The 18,487-nt window shown below is 38.1% G+C and overlaps 4 protein-coding genes across 4 annotated transcripts; 1 reads left to right on the forward strand and 3 right to left on the reverse strand.

Annotated features, from left to right (window-relative positions):
* Positions 1-2,328: 2,328 nt before the first annotated feature.
* On the forward strand, positions 2,329-4,973 carry LOC108849518 (cytokinin dehydrogenase 1-like). The gene is made up of 5 exons (XM_018623077.2): positions 2,329-3,036; positions 3,161-3,288; positions 3,799-4,065; positions 4,140-4,402; positions 4,473-4,973. The coding sequence occupies exons 1-5, from the start codon at positions 2,379-2,381 to the stop codon at positions 4,822-4,824; spliced, it is 1,668 nt and encodes a 555-aa protein (XP_018478579.1). The 5' UTR covers positions 2,329-2,378; the 3' UTR covers positions 4,825-4,973.
* Positions 4,974-5,045: 72 nt separating this feature from the next.
* On the reverse strand, positions 5,046-7,304 carry LOC108849538 (uncharacterized). The gene is made up of 6 exons (XM_018623095.2): positions 7,157-7,304; positions 7,009-7,078; positions 6,855-6,926; positions 6,663-6,763; positions 6,372-6,578; positions 5,046-6,271 (listed from the first exon to the last, which is right to left on the reverse strand). The coding sequence occupies exons 2-6, from the start codon at positions 7,049-7,051 to the stop codon at positions 5,348-5,350; spliced, it is 1,347 nt and encodes a 448-aa protein (XP_018478597.1). The 5' UTR covers positions 7,052-7,078; positions 7,157-7,304; the 3' UTR covers positions 5,046-5,347.
* A 1,594-nt stretch (positions 7,305-8,898) lies between these two features.
* LOC108854688 (calcium-transporting ATPase 4, plasma membrane-type) lies at positions 8,899-14,082 on the reverse strand. The gene is made up of 6 exons (XM_018628310.2): positions 13,808-14,082; positions 12,221-12,275; positions 10,205-12,141; positions 9,803-10,130; positions 9,425-9,723; positions 8,899-9,353 (listed from the first exon to the last, which is right to left on the reverse strand). Exons 1-6 carry the CDS (start codon positions 13,976-13,978, stop codon positions 9,045-9,047), a joined length of 3,099 nt encoding a protein of 1,032 aa, XP_018483812.1. The 5' UTR covers positions 13,979-14,082; the 3' UTR covers positions 8,899-9,044.
* Positions 14,083-16,622: 2,540 nt separating this feature from the next.
* Positions 16,623-18,046, reverse strand: LOC108836312 (uncharacterized protein At2g39795, mitochondrial). The gene is made up of 3 exons (XM_018609484.2): positions 17,877-18,046; positions 17,371-17,711; positions 16,623-16,991 (listed from the first exon to the last, which is right to left on the reverse strand). Exons 1-3 carry the CDS (start codon positions 17,991-17,993, stop codon positions 16,820-16,822), a joined length of 630 nt encoding a protein of 209 aa, XP_018464986.1. The 5' UTR covers positions 17,994-18,046; the 3' UTR covers positions 16,623-16,819.
* Between the last annotated feature and the right edge of the window lie 441 nt (positions 18,047-18,487).

Raw genomic sequence — 18,487 nt, forward strand, 5'->3', positions numbered from 1 at the left:
CGTTTGTGGAGTTTAACCTTATTTCTTTTCTTGCGGCAATGGTGGTGGTTTAATACCATCTTCTACATCATGACACTTAAACAGTCTTAATTCCCCAACTAGCTTCGTATTGCAGTCTTCTGAGTGGAAAGTGACATTACATCGAGACCTGAAGAAAAAAAAATCGACAAGGCTGAAATAAATAACTAAAAAGAATTCACAACTGAACAATAAACCTTTACAAAGAAAGCAAACAACAGCTTAGCGCCACTAAATTGATACAATGTCAATAATGTTGCTGTACGGAAATGGACTCACTAGGGTCTACTGAGATTCATGCTGTTCTTTGATAATGAATTGATCCTCTACAACAAGAAACAGGAGATATACACATCATTCGTATCAACCGGAATGGTTTCTTCATGATTCTGACCGGTTAAGTGTAGCATAAAGAAAGGGAATCTGTTATTGTGCCACTAGACTAAAATTCTCTGTTATGCTTATGTCTAGATAGAGAAGTAAGAGTATCTTAGAACATGTTTATTGGAGGTTTTTAGGGTGGGGTTTTTAGCGGAATATAAAAATCCCACCCTAAAATCTCCCCCAATAAACATGTTCTTATGTGTACTTGTTTACTACAGCTACCAAGCTATTGTGAGCTACGATTGCAAATAACAAAGGTGAATATAGCCAATGCCCCTAATAATTGGGACAGTGTAATCATGAAAATAGAAAAACAATAAAGCAAATAGAATGTAACACTGCACCATGAAAAAAGAGACGCAAAAAAGGAGCAATGATGGTTACAATGCACACAAAGTCACATAAGACAGCTACAAAGGGTGGTGTTATTCATCTTAACGAGGCTATGAAGCAAAAAAATCTATCAGTGTACAACACTCCTGTTCAAATGAGCAACAATATCAACTTATATATTTATTGGCAGTGCCTCCTTTGTTCAAACTGTCACTCGACTGCCCACATTACAATCTTTTTAAGACTTTTTTCTCTCGACTATGTAACCAAGGCCCCTACACCTTTCAATCACACAACAAAAACAACATGACGTATATGATTAGACGACGCAACACATACCAAAAAGCCAACACTATACATATACATATCTTGTGTTAAAAAAAAATACACATATCTTTATTGCAAGTACCACACTGGTATCGATATTTCAATTTATCTCTCTTTGAGCTGTCCTTTTATTTTTATGATAATTGTGAGAAAAGAGCACATATCACCTCCAACTATGTTCTCTAATTACTCGTGAAAAAAAAATTATGACAATGACTTACTTGGTCTTCCAGAACCGCCAGTAAGAACAGACGACTAGAATCTTTTATATGCCCAACTTCAATATGTCATCCTGGGACTTATGGCAGGAGAAGATACACATGAATATAGCACCCATCACAGACACGTATATGCAACAAGATTATTTTTCTCCAAATACTATGGAACAAGGACTTATATTATATGTCTCAGACAGCTCTGCATCCATCCTGCAAGGAACATGTAGTAGCCAATGTTGATGTTTTGGTCCTAACGGCTAACTTAGTTCCAAGAATACTGCAAGAACTGACATGATTGTTAAGCTAGATGTGCTTCACACTTAAAACCAATTGGTGATTAGTAGAGTGACTCATCTATCTTATATATTGCTTAAGATCCCTTCCAATACCCGATGTGGGACACTTTGTGTCTAATACGCCCCCTCGAAATGATGGCTCTTTGAGCGTCAATCTCGGAATGCTCGGACAAAGATCGATGGACCAACTTTTGGCCAGATCGATGTGGATCGGATTGGACTGCGTGGATTGTGCTCTGATACCATATTAAGCTAGATGGGCTCCACACTTAAAACCAATTGGTGATTAGTGGAGTGGCTCATCTATCTTATATATTGCTTAAGATCTTTTCCAATACCCGATGTGGGACACTTTGTGTCTAATAATGATAATTAAACTGATGCAAAATGGTCCATCAAGCAATGATCCAATGAGGTCACTAGACTGAGTTTAGAGAGCGGTGGGCAAGATTTTCTTCCCTCAAACTTAGCTCAAGTACCATAAGACCCACGTAGGGCCCCTACTGTACTATGAGACCCAATAATAAAAACACATGCAGTAAAAACAAATGGTTTTACCTTTTATTGCAGAATATCTTGGCAGGGTGAGGTAAGTACTAAAAGGATGTAAATTATTTGATCTTTATGAAAAACTTTCATCCAATAAAATATGCAATACAGCTATATAGTGAACACAAGTATTATGACTGTACAGCCCCAAAACCTTTCCTTTAAATTCTCTTCTCTTCCTCTGTTTTTTTTTCTTCTTCCTGCGAGTGCTCTAAACCTTCTCATCCCTCAGTTCATCTCAAGAAAAGAAAAAATGGGACCAACCTCATCCCTACGGTTCTGTAAAAGAAACAACAAGACTTTCCTCAGGATCTTTATGATCTTGGTTCTTAGCTGTATACCAGGCAGAACCAATCTTTGTTCCAATCCTTCTGTTAGTACCCCGATAGATTTACCTCCTTCAAACCCTTCAGATATTCATTCCTCATTAGATTCTCTCGACTTGGAGGGTTACATCATCTTCCATGACGTCCACAATGCGTCAAAGGACTTTGGCAACAGATACCAGTTACCACCTCTGGCAATTCTCCATCCGAAGTCAGTCTCTGACGTTTCAACAGTGATGAGGCATATAGGCTCCACAACAAATCTCACAGTAGCAGCAAGAGGCCATGGTCACTCTCTTCAAGGACAAGCTCTAGCTCACCAAGGTGTTGTCATTAACATGGAGTCACTTCCAAGTCCTGGTATCAAGATTCACAAGGGGAAACAATCCTATGTAGATGTCTCAGGTGGTGAGTTGTGGATTAACATTCTACGTGAGACTCTAAAAACAGGTCTTTCACCAAAGTCTTGGACGGATTACCTTCATCTAACCGTTGGAGGTACTCTGTCTAACGCTGGAATCAGTGGTCAAGCGTTCAAGCATGGACCTCAAATCAACAACGTTTATCAGCTAGAGATTGTCACAGGTAAAACATTAGATAAAACAATATGCAAACATGCAACGCATACTTGTAACTTGCAACAATAAAAAAAACTTTACAAAACAGAACAATAGATAAAAAATAAAATATATTTCTTATATTGAATCAGGGAAAGGAGAAGTAGTGACGTGTTCTCAGAAGAGAAATTCTGAACTTTTCCACAGTGTTCTTGGTGGGCTTGGACAGTTTGGCATAATCACCCGGGCAAGGATCTCTCTTGGACCAGCACCGCATATGGTAAAGTTCCATCTTGAGCATTAGGCCGTTTGGTTCGGTTAATTCGGTTTTTTCGGGTCAATTATTTTGGAATTTAGTTATTCGGTTTGGCCAACAAAAAGTTCAGTACGATTTGGTTTTCAGTTAGTTTGGTTTCAAAAATTTCTATCGAACTTGATGAATTCTGTAAAAATTCAGTTTAAGTTAATTCGGTTTAAATTGGTTAAAAATTCAACAAAAATCGGTTAACTTCAGTTCAGAATTTTGATACAATTCGGTTAAAAAAATATCATTATGTTCAGAAAACTGGACCGAACGGAAAACCAATTTTTTTTCTTAAATTGCCTAACTAACCCGAACCTCCTAACCAAACTAAACCGAAAACCGAACATTTTGGTTCGGTTCGGCAGGTCAGGTTAATAACCGCTGGCCTATTGATCATGGTCAAAGGAACATGTAAATAAATCAAAGTATACAACATTATGATTCCAATCACCAGCTTTCTGACACAGTGAAATGATTTTCAAATAGGTTAAATGGATCAGGGTACTCTATTCAGACTTCTCTGCATTTTCAAGAGACCAAGAACATTTGATTTCAAAGGATAACGCTTTCGACTACGTGGAAGGGTTTGTGATCATCAACAGGACAGACATCCTCAACAACTGGAGGTCTTCTTCATTCACTCCCAGCGATTCCACAAAGGCAAGCCAGTTCAAGTCACATGGGAAGACTCTGTATTGCCTAGAAGTAGTAAAATACTTCAACTCAGAAGAAGCTAACTCCATGAACAATCAGGTGACCATGTCAAAAGCAATATGCCATCAGACTTAACTTGTAATCATTATACTCAGGAATGGTATGCTCTGCAGGAAACAGAGAAGTTACTTTCAGAGTTGAGCTACATTCCATCCACTCTGTTCTCATCTGAAGTGACGTATATTGAGTTCCTAGACCGCGTGCACACTGCAGAGATGAAACTGAGAGCTAAGGGTTTGTGGGAGGTTCCACATCCCTGGCTGAATCTCCTGATTCCCAAAAGCCGCATTTTGAACTTTGCTGACAAAGTTTTCAACGGCATTGTCACGAGCAACCACAACGGACCTATCCTTATTTATCCGGTCAATCAATCTAAGTAAGTCAGTGATTCTGAAAAAGAAAAAAAAAAAGCTACTAACACTTTTTTGTGTGTGTGTGTGTTGCAGATGGAACAAACATACGTCTTTGATCACTCCTAACGAAGATATCTTTTATCTAGTGGCCTTTCTCCCATCTGCAGTGCCGAAATCCTCAGGGGGGAATGATTTAGAGTACCTTTTGAGACAAAACCAAAGAGTTCTTAGCTTCTGTGAAGAAGCAAACATGGATGTGAAGCAGTATTTGCCTCACTACGAGACTCAGAGAGAGTGGAGATCACACTTTGGAGAAAGATGGGAAACGTTTGCAAAGAGGAAACACAAGTACGACCCTCTGGGGATTCTAGCACCTGGTCAGAGAATCTTCCGAAGGGCATCATCATCATCATCACAAGTATCTCATCCCATCCAACTTCTCTAAAGCCAAAAAAAAAAAACGCAAACATACAGACCTAGTGTAGTGTTAAAGAGGCAAGTGTTCCCTTGTAACGGCTCAGCTAGGCAGCTAAGAGAGTGTAATTCATTTTTTTTTATCCTTTTGGGGAAACAACAAATCTTACATTATATAGGATCCATAAAAGTGTTATTACATTTTTTCATTATAGCAGGAAGTACATAACAAACAACACAAGCGATTCATGCATTCTATAGGCCTTCCCTTCTAGATCAGCCTTTGATTAGTCCAAGTCATGGCTTCATATAGTCTAAAACTTGTTGGATATGATTATGAAGAGAAGATGATATAACAGATAAATTTACTAAAAGACTGAACCAATTTTTTACTAAGAAAATATCAAACTTCATATATCCCCAATAACAATATTCTACTTTAGACTATCCTGAAACGCACTCTAAAAGCCAAAGCAAGCTCCCGTGTGATTTATACAAGCTAATGGTCCAAGAGCACAGAGAGAAGGATTCTTCTGTAAGGTTCTAATGTTAAACTATACCAGAGAGAGGGGTTGTGACTCCATTCTCTGCTCCTTGCAACAACCGGTTAGCTGCAGTTTTAGCCACATGATGCAGTTCTGAAGCAGATCTTCTTTCTTCATCTTATAGTAATGTGTTATTTTCAGCTCCTTGGCTATGCTTCTTAGCTCCTTGCCTGTCTTGTCGTGCAACTCGCTTAGTAAGATCACTGGTGGTTCACCCATGATGGTCTTCCAACCTCTTCTCTGTCTAATTCTGTCTATCAAATCAAGCGTCGAAGCTGAAAGCGGTGGAGGAACACTTGGACCCTTGGTGATGATGATCTTGGGTTTTGACTCGGTTGGTGTTGTGTTAACCTCACCTCCTACTACTTTCTGCTTGGTGTTTCTGATCAAACTCGTGCAGTCAGAAGCTCTCTTTCTCTTCTTGATCGGGACAGACACAGGAGGATTCAACGATGCCTCCTTGCTCTCTATCTTGATCCTTGCCTCGGTAAGCATGTTTATGATCGGCTCCTCCTTAACAACGACGGTCTTCACAGCTTCGGTCATTGATCTTTCGCTTGGGGCTTCTTCTTCTCTGCCTTTCTCCGGTTCATCATCACACATTTCTAAGAGAGACTCTGTGGTAAAAGGTTCAGACGCAGTTTCGATGTCTTGCAAGCTATCGCTTTGCTTCTGCTTCTGCTGATCCTTTAGTATTTCTCCATCTTCGTTTGTAGCATTTGCCTTCTCTTTGGTCTCAACTAATGGCGTCAAAGTGGAACCTTCTCCATTGTTCTCTTGGCTTATTATAGCAGAGGGAGATTTGTTCTCGGGAGCTTGTTTTATAGGATCAAAGACTTGCTGAGTGACCAAGGATGAACAAGAGTGTTCCTCAGCTTCCTCTATGTTGTTCCCCAACACAGGGCTCAAAGAGGTATCCACATCTTCTACAACCTGTGTCCATCATTGGAAAAAAAAAAACACAGCATTTCACTCCAAACATCATGGATGCAATGAAGAACAGATTCAGAAAAGAAAAGAGCTTTAAACTGACCTCAACTGTTATTTCCTCATTAGCTTCTGCTGTCTCCTCCTGAGGCTTTAAGTTTGTTTCCGGGTCAACTTCTTCAGTTTCGTTAGTGGAATCTTTGTTCTGCATAGTTTGAGCATCGCTGATGCTAGACGTGTTCTCATCCTCGTCAAGAGAAGATTTTGCAGAGCTAGTGTCAGCATCAGGAAGAGTAGCACTGAGCGTCTTGTCCTGTAAACACACACATAAACAAAGCACTATAAATTAAACAAAGACATTTTAAGACAAAATCAAATCAGATTAAAGCCCTCTTACCGAATCAGGAGGAGAGCCAAGTTCATCGATCTTCTTCTCGTTAAGTATGGTCCACACTAGCTCACAATATCTCCCGATCTGGAAACTTTCTTCAAGCACATCTAACAAAAATACCCAATTCTCTCAGCGATTGATACAGAATCTTTAAAAAAAAAAACAAAAATAACACACAGAATTCAAAAAAGCTCGAACCTGTTCTGAAATCAAACCAAAACTCACAACCACGTAGAGGCAGCTGCTTACCAAAGGTATCGTCTTTCACCACTAAAACCAAAAACAAATAAAAAAGTCACAAGCGAACAAACAAACAGTAAAACCCCATAAGAGAGCAGGAAACAAAAGGTACCAAGTGGCGGACCCCAGAGATCATCAACATCATCATCCTCCATTGTGTTGTTAAAGCCCCAAACTTCATCCTGTAGAAAAGTCCCCACATTTTTTAACAAAGAACGAAACTTTACAGCGAGAGAGTGAAGTAAGATCAAAACCCATACCGTAGAAAAACACTCCGATGAGAATTCTCGAAGGACTCCGCCGTTGGATCCTCCAAAGTTTCTGTCTTTCTCTTTCTCTAGGGTTCGAGTAAGGTCTTGGAGAGAGAATTTAGAGAGAGAGAGAGAGAGTAAAGAGAAAAGGCTGGCAGTGGAAGTGACGAACACACTCTACTATATAGAGTATATAGAGGGTAGAGAGACTAGAGAGAGAAAGAAAGAGAGAGAGAGATTAAAACGGTGAAACGGGGTGGCGACAAATGGATAACACGACGGAGGCGCGTGGAGGGAAAAGCGTTTCCCCGTTTTTGCCGTTTTAGATTCTCGTGGGGACCACTTTAACTCTTAATCTCAGCCGTCCGATTGTTTGACCATAGTCTCCGTTTTGTACCCAAGGGAATAAATGTTTCCTCTGTTGCTCGTTGTGGGCTCGCGTTGTGTATTTAAGACGATGGGCTTTTTATGATCCAACGGCTGAGATGCCATGGCAAAAGCGTAATAATGTGGAAGATTGAGGGGGTCCCGCGGGACTGAGGAGATTTTTTTCTTATTATTGGGCTGACATCTGACGTCGTACATTTGTTTCTTTTTCCAAAGATTTTCATCCGCGTGACAAAGATTGCATTAATGTTTTAAATTAATGCTAAAGTATTTTTATTTCCGAAAATAGAAACTTTGTCTTCGGTGCACTGCCAATGAAGAAGGCCAATAAAAGGCATTTATGTAAGAACTTTTTCCTTAGTATATAAGCACTTTTCAGAAAGCTATTATGGAATAATTAGGACTTTTGGAAAGGTAATTAGGCAAAGTTAATATTCTTCTTTCCACCTTTACTCGAAGTGTTTTCTTTTACAATGTCTACGTAGAATGCATTGAGAGCCCCGAACACATTTACATTTTGATTTGAGGAACTGAGATAGAATGTTACTATTTATGTTATGCGATTTTTAGTTCACATCTATATTGAACATGCTTACCAAATGATAATATGTCATCATCCTAATCCTAGCTACATACAATTCAACGATTACGCGTTAACTCTGCGTCAACGATACACACATATGACATAACTGCCAAATGAGAAAGAAAAAGGATCAATTACTTAAATGACATACCTAGCTGATTGACTTGTGTTAACATGTTTCTCAGAAAAGATATACTATAGAGTTTGTTAATGCCATTACATATAAGAAAATAATATTCAATGTTTTATTTTTAACTAAAAACTACACTGTTCTCCAATAATGAAATATCATCCTAGTGAAACAATGATGCGCATACAAATGAATGACATATCTAAGTAGATGTTCTAACTTCTAACTATACACGAAAATTAAAGATGATGCTATCAATGTTTGTGGTTGGTGGATCTACGTACTAATCAGTACTATCAAGCAATCTCTCTTAGATATTATCTAATTGAACTTGATGATAGATAACGTTCCACTTATACATGTCTAATGATATTTTACATAGTTCTGCAAAAAAAAAATCATAGAATATCCACTCGATTTTACATGGTCAAATACATAACTTGAAATATTTTATATTTTTTTGTTAATCAAGTAACATACACTTAAATTGCTGTAGAATTCTAGTAATTGATGTTATATATAATATCTCTATTGAACGTGTCTACCAATAGGCAAGTATCTCCTTACGTCACTTACCTTGGAGCTGAAGCTATCTAAGATCGCAATGAAACTCAATTGTGGCCTTAGAAGGAGCAACGATAAGAACACAGAGAGAGAACCTCAAGTTCGACTAGAGGATTGGTATAACACAAAACTGGATCCGTGGTAAAAGAAAGAGTTTGCAGTATCTTACATATCTGGAATCACTGTCCTGATAACAAGCAAAAAAAAAAAAAAAAAACAACACTGAAATGGTATCAAGCGGAATTGGAAGAAGAAGGACCAGAAGGAAGCAAATCGTAGCCATCATGATGTTGTTGAGAAGACTCAACAGGTATGCATTTGAGGATAACTGCTACAATCATGCTCAATGATCCTATCAAGATCGATAGTAACCAATGTTGCCAGCTCAGCGGAACAGTGCTAGCAAATGCACCAAGAAACTCCACTATGATCACTTGAAACACAACGGTCACTATCATTACGCCAGTGAACACCCAGCTGTTGAACATTCCCTTGAACACATTTATCTTCTCTATCTCACGGCTATTCACCTCATTGAACACCTGTTTTGGATTATATACACCATTAGACTCCTCATGTCATGCCTTGGGTTTGTTTTGGAGTGTGTACGTACCTGGCAGAACACGAAGGAGTTGAAGATGACCGTGTTCAGAACAGCTGTGGAGTCCGGACCATTGAGATCGAGAAGAGATTTGCCTACGAAGTTGAGAGTCCCCAAGACGATCAACTGGTAAACGCTTTGACCTGCAATGTTCCTCCACATGGTTTTGGTGATGAAGCTTGCGGTTCTAGCGATTGGTGGACGTTTCATTAACCCTTCATTGGGAGGCTCTGTTGCTAAAGCTAGGGCACCGAGTGTGTCCATGATCATGTTGACCCAAAGCAGTTGTACAGCAGTGAGTGGAGCAGATCCTGGAGAAAAAGAAAAAAAACAGTTATTATATATGAGAAAGAAGGTGTTTGAATGTTGTTTGTTAGATTAGATTGTTACCTGTGATGCAAGCAGAGACGAAGTTGATGATGAGAGCAACGACGTTAACCGTTAGCTGGAACTGAACGAACTTCTGAATGTTTATATACACAGCACGTCCCCATCTAGCCACATTCACTATAGTTTTGAAGTTATCGTCCATTATGATCACATCAGCATTCTCTTTAGCAACCTCTGTTCCAGCTATTCCCATAGCAAGTCCAATGTCTGCCTCATGCAATGCGGGTGCATCGTTTGTCCCGTCTCCAGTCACTGCCACCACCTCTCCAATTTTCCTCAAGTTGCTGACCAGAGTGTGTTTGTCCAGTGGCAGAGACCGAGCCATTACCTGAAAGGCATAAACAAGTTTTTAGATCTTCTAGAGTAACATCAATTCATTTCTATCTACAATATCAAACGAACCTGAATCTTCGGTATAATGGCTCTCATCTCGTGAGGAGGCAAGTCCCTGAACTGTGAGCCTTCTATAGCTAAACCTCCTTCAGTGAATATGCCGCACTCCTTTGCAATTGCTCTAGCTGTGCTTATGTTATCTCCAGTGACCATACGAACTGTAATCCCAGCAGCTTGACAAATCTGCACGGCTTCTCTAACACCCGGGCGTACTGGATCCTTGATTCCAACAACTGCTACCATCGTATAGCCTCCATCAGGAAGATCCCCGCTTGGAGCTTCATCCAGATCTTTGTACACCAAGCAGAGAGTTCTCAGAGCCTCTGAGGCAAAACCCTCTATGACGTCAGAGATATCCGCAATACGTTCTTCAGTTAGCGGAACGGATTCTCCATTCGAATCCACAACGTTCTCGCACATCTTCAACACTATTTCAGATGCACCTTTGCAGAAAGCCCTTGCACCACCTCCAGGAAGAGCGATGAGAACAGACATCTTCTTCTTGTCTGAATTGAACGGCTCGATCTTGAGTATCTTGTGCTCTTTACGCTGCTCGCCAAAGTCACCACCTAAAAGCAAACCGAACTCGAGTATTGCTCTCTCTGTTGGAGATCCTAGGATCTGAGTGTTTCCTTCTTTATCCTTGACAACTTCAGAACCAGTGTTCTGAAAGATGCCTTGCAAAAGAATACTCTGAACTTCTTCTGGTAGCTCCAACTGAAAGCTTTCTTTACTCCCCTCTTGCCTCTCATGAACCTTATCACAGAGATATACTTTGTTGACCACCATGTGGTTAGTAGTTAAGGTCCCTGTCTTATCAGTGCAGATGCAAGTAGCAGAACCCATAGTCTCACAAGCAGCCAGATGCCTCACAAGTGCCCTGTCACTCATCAGCTTCTTCATAGCAAATGCCAAACTTAAAGTCACCGCCAATGGCAAACCTTCGGGTACAGCAACGACGATGATGGTTACAGAAATTGCGAAATAGTCAAGTAGCGTCAGTGCATCTTCAGAGGACCAGTTGCTGAAGCTACCAGCCGTTGCTTTCGTTAAGACAAACCTTACGCACAATACCACAAATGTAAGCACAGCGAAGCTTAAACCAATTTTGCCAATGATTGTTGCAACTCCATTTAGCTTCACCTGCAAAGGAGTCTCGTCTTCGCCACCATCAATCAGCGTTTCCATCAGCTTTCCCCACTCAGTCCTCATGCCAACTGTTGTCACCAGCATCTTTGCTGAACCGTTCTGGACTTTGGTTCCTGACAGAAGAAAAGGATTCTCCTTATTGACATGTGATGGTTCACTCTCCCCTGATAAGCTTGACTCGTCTATCTCCAAGTTGTATCCGGATATAAAAACCCCATCAGCTGGAACTTGATCCCCAATAGACAGATGAACCACATCTCCGACAACCAAGTCATGGATGGAGATCTCTTGTCTAGTCCCATCTCTGGTGACCTGGACAATAATCTTCTTCTTCTCTCGATCCAAGTCTATGAACTGCAGAGACTGCTTGTAGTCACTGATGGCAGTAACCATGACGACCAAGAGTATACTCAGCAAGATCCCCGTTCCATCATACATTCCCTTTGGAAATCCTTCTGTGGCAATACCCACGCCTATTGATACTACAGCGCAGACCATAAGGATGATAAGGGTTATGTCTTGGAGCGCTTCCCAAACAAACATCAAGAACGATCTGGGTGGTTTCTCAGCGTAGCGATTTTCTCCAAAGATCTTTTCCCTGATGGAGAGTTCACTCGATTTAACGCCTTCAGTGAGATTTGTTACAGATACTTTCTTTGCAAGTGCTACAACTCCACCATTGCTTGCCAGGCCCCTAGTGTCGTGATTCCGAACCATAGATGCAAGCTCATCTGGTTCCACAGAAAATCCAGCTTCCTTAACCTCATCGGTGAGCTTGTATTCCGGCCGACCAGCAGCTACAGAGAACATACAATGTGAACAGAAATAAACTCAGGCTTCTTCAATTAGGTAAATCATGCTTTTTGCGTATCTTACCACTAATGAATTGAAGAGCTGCCTTTTGTACGTAGAAAGCAACTCGGAGCTTTTCCTGGTCATGAAAAAAAAGTGAGTTAACAACAGATAAACGACCACAACATGGGAATCTTTGGTCATACATGCAACTGAAGAAAGATCAAACAGTTTCCTTGGTGCAAACAACATACGCCGGATAAATAGCAGAAAAGAACCATTTATTAACTTTAATTTTCATTTTGCATCAACATATATGACAGACTCAAGCTCTCTGCAACACCAGCTAATTATTTTTGGACGTCAATTATATCACTGATCTAACAAAACAAAACTACCAAATAATGTAGCTACAAAGGTCTGACTATTTATAAAACGTAAGCTGTCATATATTTTACTCAATCACAGATTTAAAGACTGAAGCGAGTTTAGATTTCAACACGAAATGCAGAACTGACCAAAAGGAAAAAGGAATAAAAGACCATCAGATCATATCCAAAAGAACCTACAGAAAATGCCACTTCATTTGGTTTATACGAGTGGAAAGATAAAATTGATATCTTTGTCAGAACCTTATGAAACAACACGACATGGCGAAATTTCCTAGTAACTTCCTTACGCTAAATAATTGAACACAAGAAGTCAAGGAGACTGTCGTCCTCTGAACAATAACTATACTAAAAACAAAAATCACATGTGCTAGTATACTAGAATTCGTCCTTTGGTGTTTGGATACAGTCGCTAAAGATTGGCCAAACCAAGAATAGTAAAACACATGAAAGGGGTCATCAGACTTTTGGTGGCCTCTCAAAAACTGGCTCATCTTTCTTTAAGGTAGCGACAAGAAAAGAAACTATCCATTTTTGTAAACATAGTCCAAGACATTAAAGAATGTCATTATCATGTCATGTGTGTTGGCAGCAATTGTGTTTTTCCTCTAGGGTATTTTTTTTATCATTATTATCATCCCCAACTCATATCTTCCTGAGTTCTTGTGTTCAAAAGTCTCCATTACTTTTGGTCATCCAAGTATAAAAGCTAGCAATTTTTATATTACTACCTTAAACGACCGATGTATAATGCGTATTGACTACAGTAAAGAATCTAAAGAGATTATTTCATGACGACTATCAATAGAGAAGAGTAAAAACTCATTTTATCTTTTCTATATTTATATGCTTGATTGCTTTCTATTTACCTAATAAAGAGGAAAAAAAAAGTTCGGCAGGTAAAAAGTGTTGAAAGATCAAAGTAAAAAAGATTTGATTAGACTTCAAAAGAAAAAAAAAACAAGTAAAAAGCCTTTCTGTGCTGTAGACTCTGTAGTCCTTACCAACTGTTCATCAATGGCCAAAACAACAAAGAAAAGAGCTAGCAATGGCGATTATGGAGTTCGATTAATTATTTCCTTATAAGGTGTTTTTATTTTTAAGTGTCACGATGAGTCTAATTATTCAAGAACATTTTCTCAAATATCAGTTCATCCTTTAGAAAAATCAAAAACATCTAACGAGCAGAATCATAGTCACAATAATTCCATCACGACAACAGAATCATCAAACGAAATAAATTATAAGAAAAAGGGATAAGGAAGAGAGATAGGGAAAGCACCTGGATCTGGTGCCTCTTAGTCTCGTTCTCAGCTTGCTTATCGAGGTCCGGGATGTTACGGAAACGACGAGCACGGTTCTTCACGATGGACACCGACGACCTCCATCTCTGCCTCGCTTCCAGCGACGTATTCTTCGCCTCCACCTCGAAATCCCGCAGCAAATTCGACATTTATCTCTCACTCTCCAACTCGCACGAGACTCGAGAGAGAGATAGAGAGAGAGGAGTGTATCTTCGTCTTTTACACTTGGTTCTCTCTAGTCTATCAATGGAGGTTGTTACAGTGAGAGACTTGCGTTTTATAGATGATCCAAACCCGACCTTAATGAATCGGATCATATACTCGGTTAAGGCCCCCACGTGGCTTAGCTTCATTCGTGTTTTATTCGGATAATAATAAAGAAAAAGGGATCTTTATCAAATGATCCGACCCGGACGAATATTATTTTATCTTTTACTCTCCGTCCACATACGTTGATATTTTTCTTTGGCGTCTCTCCTCAAGATCTATGCTGCTGCTATATTATTATCTTTTTTTCTCTTATCTATGATGTTATGTCACGTGAGTAAGCTAATAACGATAGCTATATTTATGTTTCCGAGAGTGATTAAACTAATGTCATTCAGTAAACATCGATTATTATACGTCTACTAAGCACTAACATAAGTTTTTTTGTTTTGTTTTATTTGATTCATGCAACATTATCAAGACTTTGTCTTGCTGTGCAAATTGTCCTTTCCAGTAGCAGCATTCAGTTTTACTCTAAATTGCTTCACCAAGAAGAAAATAGGAAGGAATTTTTTTGAACTTTGATTTGCTGAAAAAAAAAAACAGAAAAGGAAGGTTGATTAAAAGAGAGGAGAGGATATGTTCCTCTAAAATTCATTTTCTCTTCCTCTTGTGTTTTTCTTCTGTTTCTACTTGTTGCTATAGAAGAATCTATTTTATTAAAAGAGGAGGAGTTTAAATAAATCTACCTATGAAAGTTGTTTTGGACTCCTTCCTTTTTTTGGTCTTGCAATGCATGTTTCATATTGACTAATAATATTTTAGTGTTACATTAAATTCAACTAACAATTAGTTACCTTATATTTCTCAAACAATCATTTAATTAGTCAATATTTTTATTTATTAATTATGCCCATATCTTTTTGTACACGATTTGATTATAGCACATATATATTTTATTTATTAGATCACAGAATTTGGTACACGAAAATAATATTGTACCACATGATACACTTCATTTTATTAAAACGTTTTTTTATCAACACATCACTTATTAATCCCAACTATGAGTCTTTTTGGGTCTAAATGTTAAGAAACCCAGCCCAACCACGAGTGGTAGAATTATTAAAGGTTTAACGTTCAAACATGGGTAAATCATCATAACAATATGAAACATGCATTGTAAGTCTATTTCAATAATTATACAAAAACAAAACTAAATTAAGTTAAAATATTTTATTTAGTTTAAAATAGTATACCCGCCGCTGATTCTGAAAGTATATTATAAAACTACATAAATTAAATTTCGAATATTAACTTAAAAAAATTAATTCTTCAAATATCTACACAAACAATCTAACAAAATTTTGAAAATTGATTCATTTTCTTTCAAATTTGTATCTAAACAAACTATATCTATTTAAAAAAGTTGTTAGACCTTTTCACTAACTAATTATTTTTGGTCCAACTATTTGAAAAAGTTGTTGGACCGATATTGGTTATTAGTTTTTATATGGGATGAGTATGGATTGGTGGATTTTGGATCGTGGTAACCCGTCGACCCGTAAAATATTAGAAAAAAAAATTAAAAAAATATTTTTTTAAATACAAGAATTTGAAAATAATAATTTAAAATTTAAATCATGTATAAAATTTGTATTGTAAATATACTTTTATAGTAATTAAATTAAATAGTGATTTTTAAAATATGTATATAACCCGCCGATAACTACAAAATTAAGCGGAACGGATGCGGGTACAAAGTTATTTGTTTGCGGGTTGTGCGGGTCATATTTTTTAGCCAAAACAAAATTATTTGTTTGCGGTTGGCGGGTCAGCGGGACGAGTTTGACCCGCAACCCATCTTTAACTTTGTGTATACCAGATCAATTTTTAAATTAATATTATTAAATATAATATATTTTGATTAAAATTATATATATATATGATTATAGAAAAATAAAAATATAATCAGAAAGAAAAAAATATCAAAAATTATATTTAAAACAAAAAATATACCCGCCCTTTTAAGGGCGGGTCAAAATCTAGTACTACTTTAATAGGAACTGCTTGTTTGAAATTTTTTTTTTCTTGTAAACTATTGTTTGAAAATTATTTGATGTTTGAACACTCAATATTCGTCCAAGATTCGGCAGTTTCAGTTAGTATAACATTGAAAAATGTAAAAACAATTGACTGAAAAAAAACATGTCGTCCTTAGTTCTCTATTAATAAATAATCGCCTTTCAAATAAAATAAAAATCCCTACAACTTGTGGACTGTGGAGGAATCAGAGCACTTGTTTGAATTTTTGTTCTTATTAGACTTTTCTTTTCTTGGTAGAGTTGTTTATTCCTTTTCTCACTTTTAAACTTTTACTACTATGGTAAAAAAGAAACTAATACATTTTCAGTTCATACTTAAATTTCACCAAAACCTTTGGTCAGGAGATGTGAAAAGTAACCAAACAGAATAGTAACTTAAGAAGCTTAGAGATCATAATATTAATCAAATTCTGTGTTTGTTTATATTTGTATTGCTATGAATTATTATTAATTCACACATGAATCAAAGAGCAAACCTCAAAAGCATAAGATCTTTTTGTCCCACTAATTGGAAATATACCAGTTAAACATATATTTTTGTCAATAAACTCTCCCTAAAACAAAAACCATGGCAAAGCTGATTATGCTAATCTCAAGGTCATTAATGACCACTGCAAGAAAACACCAAGAAGAATTAAACAAAAAACAAAAAACAAATGAGCAAATGGAGTGAGCACCTCACGGCTTCAGAGAGTGAGTCACTGTTGATTCAAGCTTGCGTAGCCAGCTAACGTACTGCTCCTGCTCCTTCTTGTTCAGATGACACAAGATGAAATTAGTTAGTCCTTCACTGATTCCCTTGGATGTTAGGTACTGCTTCAGTGCATCCTGCAGTCTCGGATCTAATTCCCTACACAACCAAAAAAACAAGTATCATACTGGTCATTTAAAACAGAGAAAAATGCAGAACAAGAACCCCTGGTAGTTTTTTTTACAATTTGGTGTAATAGATTCAGCAACAAGACTCTTCTAGTTCACTATAACTGTCTACTTCTCTGCCAATACGAATACTCCAAACACACAAGCTTGTTAACCTAATGATTCTTTCTCTCTAGTAAGAAACAATATTCCTAACATACACAGCATAAGAACCAAACTGCCACTTAATGTTTCCATTAAAAAAAAGAACTCATAAATAACTTAAAAACACTAAAGAGCAGTAACAAAGATTTGATATGAGCTCTGATCTACCACTACCATGGAAGATCAAGATATGACTTTTTTTTTACCTGAAAAAGTTTCCTCCATAAGGCGAAGAAGAGCTACATAAAGAGCGGATATAATAAGCTCTCTCGATGTCGAAATCAGAACTTCCACGTGCCGTCTCAGAGACACGGCAATCAAACTGCAGGATAGAGCTGAGTCTAGGCTTACTGATACACACTTTGGCCACAGCTCCCCTTGGAAACGCTATATCATCATCATCAGCATCATCAATGGGCTCCTGTTGTAGTAAAGCTGATACAACAACCTCTTCTCCTGAATTAAACTGTCTCCTCAGGACAATGTCTCTGTTTCCCGGAGAATCACAATCCAACTTGAAAGCTCCTAGCTTTCCGGTCTCAACGCCCTGTTTTAATCAAAAAGGTGTACTTTTTAAGGGCTTAAGCAAATCCAAAACCAGATTTGCACATCTGGGTTTAGAGGCAGATACATTTAAACTGAGATTCACAGAGTCAAGACGTGTCATCATTGGTAGATAACTTAGTTGAGATCATTGGATGATGCAATTTACCAGGAAACGAGGGTTGGAGATCTCGTGGCGTAATTCAGATTGGATTATGTTAAGCAACATGCCATCGCCGACAACTTTGATTCCTCGTTTCAGAAGCGAGTTCACCTTATTCCTCATCTCTTTTTCCAGAATCGACTCCACAGACTTTTCCTTTTTTTTTTACTCTCATAGGAGAAAAAAAGACCAAACAGTTCGAATCCGGTTCGGTTTTGTCGGCTTGTTGTAGTGCTGACTTAACCAAATTTTTAGTAAGAGCGATGGCCCAGTAAAAGCTTTTGTTGAAGATCAGGCCACATAACTAACACTTGGCTATTGGGCTCGTGTCTGATAGATATTAGTTTATTCGGGCTTTTATATCAAAACTGGAGCTTACGGAGAAACAGAGCTGTTGTTCTTCACTTCTTCTACACGCGAGGGACGTTACTTGTTCCTCCTGATCGACTCATTACCCAGCTAAAGTATTTCATCTGGGCTAATGCTATGTCTCAAAGACTTGCACTACTCAAATGTGATCATTGCCTCGGGCTATCAACCGGCAGTTGCAGCAATTTAAAAAACTGCAGATTGACCACGATATCGGAATCTCACAGAGCCCCTCATCCTCAGATTAA

This window comes from Raphanus sativus, chromosome 4 (genome assembly GCF_000801105.2).
Source record: "Raphanus sativus cultivar WK10039 chromosome 4, ASM80110v3, whole genome shotgun sequence".
Taxonomy (NCBI): domain Eukaryota; kingdom Viridiplantae; phylum Streptophyta; class Magnoliopsida; order Brassicales; family Brassicaceae; genus Raphanus; species Raphanus sativus.